Genomic DNA, 8,853 nt, shown 5'->3' with positions numbered 1-8,853 from the left:
TTTCTTGGAAACACAGCTTACTATAAAGAACAAAAATTAACAGGCATTAAATTCTGAGTTTCGTCATAGCATGGCTTGTCCAAAGCACATTTTGACTGATCTTAATACAAATTTTTAAAATCATTTTTATTTATTTACTTATTAGGGACAGAGGGAGGGAGGGAGGGAGAGAGAAAGAGAGAGAGGGAGAATGGGCACGTCAGGGCCTCTAGCCAATGCAAACAAAGTCCAGATGCATGTACCACAATGTGCATCTGGCTAACGTGGGACCTGGAGAATCAAACCTGGTCTTTAGGCTTCGCAGGCAAGTGCCTTAACCGCTAAGCCATCTCTCCAACCCCCTAATACAATGTTTTTTTAAGATTTATTTATTTATTTACTTGAGAGGGAGAGAATGGGCACACCAGGGCTTCTAGCCACAGCAAACGAACTCCAGATACATGCGCCACCTTGTGCATCTGGCTTTATGTGGTTACAGGAGAATTGAACCAGGGTCCTTAAGGCAAGCACCTTAACCACTAAGCCTACTCTCCAGCCACCTAATATAATTTTTTAAAAAGTTCTTAGGGCTCAGTCACTAAAGGCTTATGCACAAGCACACGGGGCTGAGTTTGTTCCCCCGGCACAGGTTGTCAGGTGCAATGGGGCATGCCAAGAACCCCAGAACTGAAAAAGTGGGGAAAGAGGCCCTTCAGGGCCTGCTCGCTAGCTAGTCAAGTCGAATGGTGAACTCTGGGTTCAGTGAGAGACACTGTCTCAAAATAAGGGGGCTGGAGAGATGGCTTAGCAGTTAAGGCATTTGTTTGCAAAGCCAAAGGACCTAGGTTAGATTCTCCAGGACCTACATACGCCAGATGCACAAGATGGAGCACACATCTGGAGTTTGTTTGCAGTGGCTAGATGCCCTGGCATGCCCATTCTCTCTCCCTCTGTCTGACTCTGTCTCTCATAAATAAATAAAAATAAAATAAAATAAAAAGGTGGAGAGTGATTGAGGAGGACACCAGACATTGACCTCTGGCCTCCACATACATGCACCTGTACACACACATTCCCTCGCGCACACACAAATAAGCATACACACTTGCAGGTACAACACGCACGCACACACGCATGCACAAAAACAGCCAGGACTGGGGCGATGGCTCAACTGTTAAAGGAGCTTGCTTGTAAAATCTGCAGGCTGGTGTCCAGTTCCTCACTACTCACATAAAGCCAGATGCACAAAGTGGTACATGTGTCTGGAGTTCATTTGCAGGGGCAAAAGGCTTCCCCATTGTTCTTTTTGTTTGTTTGTTTGTTTGAGAGTGACAGAGATAGAAAGAGGCAGAGAGAGAAAATGGGCACACCAGAGCCTCCAGCCCCTGCAAACGAACTCCAGATGCATGTGCCCCCTTGTGCATCTGACTAACATGGGACCTGGGGAATCGAGCCTCAAACCGGAGTCCTTAGGCTTCACAGGCAAACGCTTAACCACTAAGCCATCTTTCCAGCACTTTTTGTTTGTTTGTTTGTTTGTTGTTTTTTGGGGTTTTTTGTTGTTGTTGGGTTTTTTTATTTGTTTTTCAAGGCAGGGTTTCACTCTAGTCCAAGCTGACCTGTAATTCACTATGTAGTCTCAGGGTGGTCTTGAACTCACGGTGATCCTCCTACCTCTGCCTCCCAAGTGCTGGGATTAAAGGCTGTGCCACCACACCCGGCTATCCCCCATCTTTCTTGTCTCACAAATACATAAATAAAAAAAAATTTTAATGGCCAATTTGGTGGTTCACAGGTTTGGTGGGCTATAATCCCACACTCAGGAAATGGAGACGGGAGGACTGAAGCTGGCCTGGACTGCACAGTGAATTTCAGGCTACAGGGCAGAACCCTATCACAGAAAAAAATAGAGAGAGTAGGAGAGATGACTCAGTGGGTAAGGGCCCTTACTGCACAAACTTGAGGACCCACGTTCAATCCCTGGCACCCACATAAAAGACTGGGCATAGCCCCACACGCCTGTAACCCCAGTGCTGGGGGTAGGAGGAACAGAGACAAGAGGATCAATGGGGCTTGCTAGTCAGCCAGTCTAACGGACAAACAGCAAACTCCAGTTTCAGAGGGAAACCCTGTCACAAGGAAATAAAATGAAAACAATAAAGGAAGACACCAGTATCCTCTGCTGGGCTGTGCCTGAGTGTACAACCTTGTACACACATGTATACACACGCACACACACACCACATACTACACACCACATATACAATACCAAACACACACCAAAATTTAACTAATAAGAGCCAGGCGTGGTGGTGCACACCTTTAATCCCAGCACTCAGGAGACAGAGGTAGGAGAAATGCTGTGAGTTCAAGGCCAGCCTGAGACTACATAGTAAAAGAACGATAAAGCCAGGCATGATGGCTCATGTCTATAATCCCAGCACTTGGGAGGCAGAGGCAGAAGGATTGCCACAAGTTTGAGACCAAGGCCTGGCATGGTGGCACATGCCTTTAATCTCAGCACTCGGGAGACAGAAATAGGAGGATCACCGCAAGTTCGAGGCCACCCTGAGAATACACAGTGAATTCCAGGCCAGCCTGAGCTAGAGTAAGACCATACCTTTAACCCAGCCCCCTCAAAAAAAGTTTGAGACCAGCCTGGTGTACATAGCAAGACCCTGTCTCAGAAAAATAATGAAAATAAAGTTAAGGGCTAGAGAGATGGCTTAGCAGTTAAAGTGCTTGCTGGGGAAGCAAAAGAGCCCAGGTTTGCTTCCCCAGGACCCACATAAAGCCGGATGCACGAGGTGGCGCAGGCATCTGGAGTTCGTTTGCAGTGGCTGGAGGCCCTGGCGTGCCCATTCTCTCTATCTGCTTCCCTCTCCCTCTCCCTCTCCCTCTCTCTCCCTCTCTCTCTCTCTCTCTCTCTCTCTCTCTCTCTCTCTCTCTCTCTCTCTCTGTGTGTGTGTGTGTGTCTCAAATAAGTAAATAAATACAATATTTTTAAAATAGGGTTAAATTAAAGTAAATATGCTAATAGAGAGATGTAGAGCCACGATGTGTCCACCTGACCTGGGGCTCCTCTCACTCTTCCACGCATTTGTTCCCATCAGCAAGTACTTGGTACTTCCCGGTGCCCAGGCCCAGAACTGCCCCAGCTTGCCCACGCCCACCATCCCCCGGCTTGTTCTCTTGCCTCTACAGCTCAGCTACTTCCTTCATGGTCGTTTTCCCAATTTGAAATGTCTGTCTACATTTGACCACTATGTATTTATTTGCTTGCTATCTTCTCTCTCTCCGGTAAACCAAAAGCTCCAAAAGAGGAACGGTCCTATCTTCTGTCCGTGTAGGTAGGCCAGTGGCTGGCAATGTCTGGCCTAGAGGATGGACCATCAGTACCACCAATGAATGCCTGAATAAGAGAGTCTTGGTACATATTTGTCACCCCAGCCCTTACAGCCTGAGGCAGGAAGATGGAGAGTTTGAACCCAGCCTAAGCTGCATGTGAGATTGTGTGTGTGTGTGAGAGAGAGAGCGAGCGAGAGAGGAAATTACTTACAGTGAGGCAAGTGGAATAAGACAAATGTCCACATATAGCCATAGGACACAGTAGGTGAAGTGGAGGGCTACTATAAGGAAAAATGCCCCAGCCTTCCTACAAGTGCTAAAACACAAGTGGGCACTTAGTCCTTCGTTTCCAAAAGGATTCTCTCCCAGGGGAGTAATCCCCAGAGTGGACACTGCTTAGCACATCCAGTTATGAAGATCGTCATGAACTTCCAGGCTGCTGAAGATCATCCCCCAGTGTAAGCAATGCCCTCACTGGTACCCAGAAGTGCTGGCCCAGCCCTTCCCACCAGCCCTCTGAGGCCCTCCCTGACACATTTGAGTCTTCTGCTGTGTCGGGGGGCACACTCCGGGGTCCAGTAAGATACAGGAAGTGAAAACACGAAGCACACTGAAACGTGCAATACAAATCTGAAGGCAATGTGATTCGGTTCAGTACATCCGGCTGCATCGGGTTGTTTATTCCACCACTTTCTTAGTACCTGTAGTTGCCTCCTCCTGGGCCTATTGCTCTCTGCATTAGATTCCTCCTGCCCCCAGGCGTGGGGGCGCACGCCTTTAATCCCAGCACTTGGGAGGCAGAGGTAGGAGGATTGCTGTGAGTTCAAGGCCACCCTAAGACTCCATAGTGAATTCCAGGTCAGCCTGGGCTAGAGTGAGACCCTACCTCAAAAAACCAAAAAAAAAAAAAGGGCTGGAGAGATGGCTTAGCGGTTAAGCGCTTGCCTGTGAAGCCTAAGGACCCCGGTTCGAGGCTCGGTTCCCCAGGTCCCACGTTAGCCAGATGCACAAGGGGGCGCACGCGTCTGGAGTTCGTTTGCAGAGGCTGGAAGCCCTGGCGCGCCCATTCTCTCTGTCTCCCTCTATCTGTCTTTCTCTCTGTGTCTGTCGCTCTCAAATAAATAAATAAATAAATAAATAAAACCAATAATAATAATAATAATAATTAGCTATTTAAGCCTGGCATGGTGGCCCACACCTTTAATCCCAGCACTCGGGAGGCAGAGGTAGGAGGATCTTCATGGTGGGCCAGGTCTGTTTCTGGGATTCCTACTCCTTGGTTTGCAGGCACTGGAGCAGGTCCATGCAGCAGTGGCCATATCTGCAATTTGGGTCCTTTGTCCCACAGACCTGAGAGAGCCCTAGGACTTGGGGGAGGGCAATGTGTAGGATTTACGCCCTCTAATGGTCAACGTCAGCACTACATTTAGCTGCTCCCCCCACCCCCCAAGCTGGTCCAGGTAGCCCTTGCCCAGCACCTATATTTTCTCTGGTGGGTGGAGGAAATCCTGCAGGGAAGAAGAAATAGACAAGATAGAAAGTGGGAAGGGTCAGCACTGTACTTTTAAAACAGTCATCCTGACATGCGCCGCCCCCCCCCCCCCCGCTGGGCCTTCCCTGATGGACAACTATATGACAGGAACACCCTACCGAGCATCTCTGGACTTGGGCTACTCTTTTCTACCCCTCCTCTGCCTTAAAAAGAGAACACAGGGGCTGGAGAGATAGCTTAGAGGTTAAGGGCTTGCCTGTGAAGCCCAAGGACCCCTGTTCGAGGCTCAATTCTCCATGACCCACACAGATGCACAAGGGGCGCACGCGTCTGGAGTTTGTTTGCAGTGGCTGGAGGCCCTGGTGCACCCATTTTTTCTCTCTCTCTCTCTCTACCTCTTTCTCTGTCTGTCACTCTCAAATAAATAAATAAATAAATATTTTTAAAAATTTTAAAAAGAACACAGTTGGTGGTCTCTGTAGCTGAGACCTTGTGTGCCCATCTCTCTCAAACCTGGCAAGGGTGGCCACAGGAAGATGACAAGATCAGGGGACGTGAGCGCTGGAGAGGAGTGGGAACATGACGAGTGGGAGGAGATCCTAAATTATCCATCAGCACAAGCCGTCCATGGTCCCATGAATAAATGTATAGAGAAAATAGGCAGGGGCCTTGGGGTGAGGGAGAAAGGGCCAGGGTATAAAAGGGGCCTGTGAGGGACCCACTTGGAAGAACCCAGGGCTCAGCTCTCCACACTGTCCAGGGTCCCGTGGACAGCTCATCCCATGGCAATGGCTGCAGGTGAGCATGGTGTGGACCAAGGAGAGATATTGGGGTCCTGCAGGTGGAATGGGGACCAGCCCTGATATGAGTAAAGACTTCTAAACCAAACGTTTGGCCATGTTTCTATGGGGATTGGGAGACATAGCCGACCCAGGGCAGGGGGAGACTCGCCCTTGCCGTCAGTCCTCCCTCACTCTCCTGTCTTGCTCTAGGCTCTCGGACCTCCTGGATCGTGACCGTCATTCTGCTCTGCCTGCTCTGGCCTCAGGAGGCCCGTGCCTTCCCCTCCATGCCTCTGGCCAGCCTGTTTGCTAACGCTGTGCTCCGAGCCCAGCACCTGCACCAGCTGGCTGCTGACACCTACAAAGAGTTTGTAAGCTCTTCAGAGATGGGTGTCTAGCCAGGATAGCCAGATGGGGTAGATCCCCCCACCCTGCCCTGGCCTCGGGAAGCCATGGGAGGAAAGTGACAGTGGTCAGGAACACCCGATGCACGCACAATGCTGCCAGATGAGCAGAAGCTGGGGAGCCCTCAGTCGGATAGCATGGAGAGGCAGCCGCAAGCCCACACTTAGCGACCATGCTTCCCCCCCACCCCCAGGAGCGTGCCTACATCCCTGAGGGACAGCGATATTCCATCCAGAATGCCCAGGCTGCCTTCTGCTTCTCAGAGACCATCCCAGCCCCCACTGGCAAGGAAGAGGCCCAGCAGAGATCGGTGAGTGACCCCCCCCCCAGGCTCTTTCTGCGTGCCCCTTCCCTTCCCTCCAATCAGCCCCCATCCCAGGCTAAGGGCTCAGGCAGAGGCCACCTGGCCACATACCCACCACCCTGCCCTTCCCCAAAGGACATGGAGCTGCTCCGCTTCTCGCTGCTGCTCATCCAGTCGTGGCTGGGGCCTGTGCAGTTCCTCAGCAGGGTGTTCACCAACAGCCTGGTGTTCGGCACCTCGGACCGCGTCTATGAGAAGCTAAAGGACCTGGAAGAGGGCATCCAGGCCCTGATGCGGGTGAGGCTGGCACTGCAGCCCCAGCCATGGGGCCACACAACTCTATGCCTCGGCCTGGAGTCTGTCTGGCCTCTCAGGGGCCTGGACGGCGGCTGCTCTCTTCTTCCTCATTCATTCCCTGCTCTTTAATCCCTAGGAAAGATCTGGAGGGGAGGGAGGTAAACGGAGGGTGGGAGGTGAGGTGGGTGAGAGCTCCCAGGACTCCTGCCTCTCCTGATCGTTTTTTCTACGGCAGGAGCTGGAAGATGGCAGCCCGCGGGCTGGACAGATCCTCAGACAGACCTATGACAGGTTTGACACCAACATGCGTAGTGACGACGCGCTGCTCAAGAACTACGGGCTGCTCTCCTGCTTCAAGAAGGACCTGCACAAGGCGGAGACCTACCTGCGGGTCATGAAGTGTCGCCGCTTTGTGGAAAGCAGCTGTGCCTTCTAGTCGCATGGCACCTATCATCCCCACCCCCAAGTGACTCCTCTGGCCCCAGAAAGAGCCACTCCAGTGCCTAGCACCCTTATCCTAATAAAATGAAGTTGCATCATACTGTGTGACTAGATGTCTTTCTTTTATGGGCTGGAGGGGAGTAGTATGGGGCAAAAAAAATACTCCGAAGCCAACCTGCAGGGATCCTGCGGGCTTCGTTGGGAACCAGACTGCTGAAAGAACAGAATTTATGGGCTGGGGAGATGGCTCAGTGGTTACAGGTGCTTGCTTGCAAACCTCGCCAGCCCAGGTTTAATTACCCAGGTCCATGTAAAGCTAAAGGCATAAAGTGAAGCAAGAGTCTGGAGTTTATTTGCAGTAGCTGGAGACCCTGGTTGCATCTGTTCCCTCTCTCTCTCTTTCTCACTCTCCCTGCAAATAAATAAAGTGCGTGTGTGTGTGTGTGTGTGTGTGTGTGTGTGTGTGTGTGTGTGTTTTGGTTTTTCAAGGTAGAGTCTCACTCTAGCCCAGTCTGACCTGGAATTCACTATGTAATCTCAGGCTGGCCTCGATCTCATAGTGATCCTCCTACCTCTGCCTCCTGAGTGCTGGGATTAAAGGTGTGGCCACCACATCTGGCAATATATATATAATTTTATTTGCAAGTAGAGACAGAGAGAGAGGAGACAAACAGAGGGAGAATGGATGTGCCAGGGCCTCCAGCCACTGCAAATGAACTCCAAATGCATGTGCCCCTGGTGCAGCTAGCTTTTGTGGGTCCTGGGGAATTAAACCTGAATCCTTTGGCTTTGCAGGCAAATGCCTTAACTGCCAACCCATCTCTCCAGCCCCCAATATATATATATATATTTTTTTTAAGAACAAAATTCACCAGGCATGGTGGAATATGCCTTTAATCCCAGCACTCAGGAGGCAGAAGTAGGAAGATTGCCATGAGTTCAAGGCCACCCTGAGACTACATAGTGAATTCCAGGTCAGCTTGAGCTAGAGTGAAACCCTACCTTAAAAAAAAAAAAAAAAGAAAGAACAAAATTCACTCTTCCTAGACACATCATTCCTCTCCACTGATTAGTAAATCAACTCACTCCGGTTGAGTTCCCAGCTTCCTGAACATTCATAGGTCAACAAGGGCCATAAGTCAACCCCATAAAGTACTTGGAGGCATTTGTCCATTCCCCATCAGCAGCAGCAAAAGCAAACAGCCGCCTCCCCCCGCCCCACAAGAGTGGAAAGAAATGAAAATGAGACATACTATTAACCCCAGAAGAAAAATGTCTTCAAGTGAGAAAACATGAGTGACATCATAGGATTGATTATATATTTGTGCATCCATTTTATGGTAAAGTTCACTTGGTTTAACAATATCTGGGAAATGGGAGCAGCTCAAAAATGGAGTTTGAAACCAGGCATGGTGGCACAAACCCCTAGTATTTGGGAGGCTGGGGCAAGAGAATTGCTGTGAGTTTAAAACCAGCCTGGGCTATATAGTGAGTACCAGGCCAGTCTGGACTACATAGCAAGACCCTGTTTCAAAACAAAATAGGGGCTGGGGAGCTGGCTCAGCAGTTTAAGGCACTTGCTTGCAAAGCATGCTGGACCTGGTTCATTACCCTAGTACCCAAGTAAAGCCAGACACACAACGTGAGGTTTTTTTTTTTGTTTTTTTTTTTTTTTATTTATTTGAGAGCAACAGACACAGAGAGAAAGACAGATAGAGGGAGACAGAGAGAATGGGTACGCCAGGGCTTCCAGCCTCTGCAAACGAACTCCAGACGCGTGCGCCCCCTTGTGCATCTGGCTAACG

General features: G+C 50.1%; 1 protein-coding gene across 1 annotated transcript; it reads left to right on the top strand.

Moving 5' to 3' along the window:
* The first annotated feature begins 5,570 nt into the window (after nucleotides 1–5,570).
* On the top strand, nucleotides 5,571–7,048 carry LOC101609160 (somatotropin). The gene is made up of 5 exons (XM_004655071.2): nucleotides 5,571–5,617; nucleotides 5,812–5,972; nucleotides 6,200–6,316; nucleotides 6,446–6,607; nucleotides 6,843–7,048. Exons 1-5 carry the CDS (start codon nucleotides 5,602–5,604, stop codon nucleotides 7,041–7,043), a joined length of 657 nt encoding a protein of 218 aa, XP_004655128.1. The 5' UTR covers nucleotides 5,571–5,601; the 3' UTR covers nucleotides 7,044–7,048.
* The last annotated feature ends 1,805 nt before the right edge of the window (nucleotides 7,049–8,853 follow it).

Source organism: Jaculus jaculus, chromosome 9 (genome assembly GCF_020740685.1).
Source record: "Jaculus jaculus isolate mJacJac1 chromosome 9, mJacJac1.mat.Y.cur, whole genome shotgun sequence".
Lineage (NCBI taxonomy): Eukaryota > Metazoa > Chordata > Mammalia > Rodentia > Dipodidae > Jaculus > Jaculus jaculus.
The sequence above is the reverse complement of the archived record's forward strand: the minus strand, read 5'-3'. Positions and strand labels throughout refer to the sequence as shown.

What these genes read in the sequence shown, in the direction of transcription:
- LOC101609160 (XM_004655071.2), top strand. An exon ending in AAGAGGCCCAGCAGAGATCG is followed by an intron (nt 6,317 to 6,445) that starts GTGAGTGACCCC and finishes CCTTCCCCAAAG; the next exon opens with GACATGGAGCTGCTCCGCTT. An exon ending in GCATCCAGGCCCTGATGCGG is followed by an intron (nt 6,608 to 6,842) that starts GTGAGGCTGGCA and finishes TTTCTACGGCAG; the next exon opens with GAGCTGGAAGATGGCAGCCC.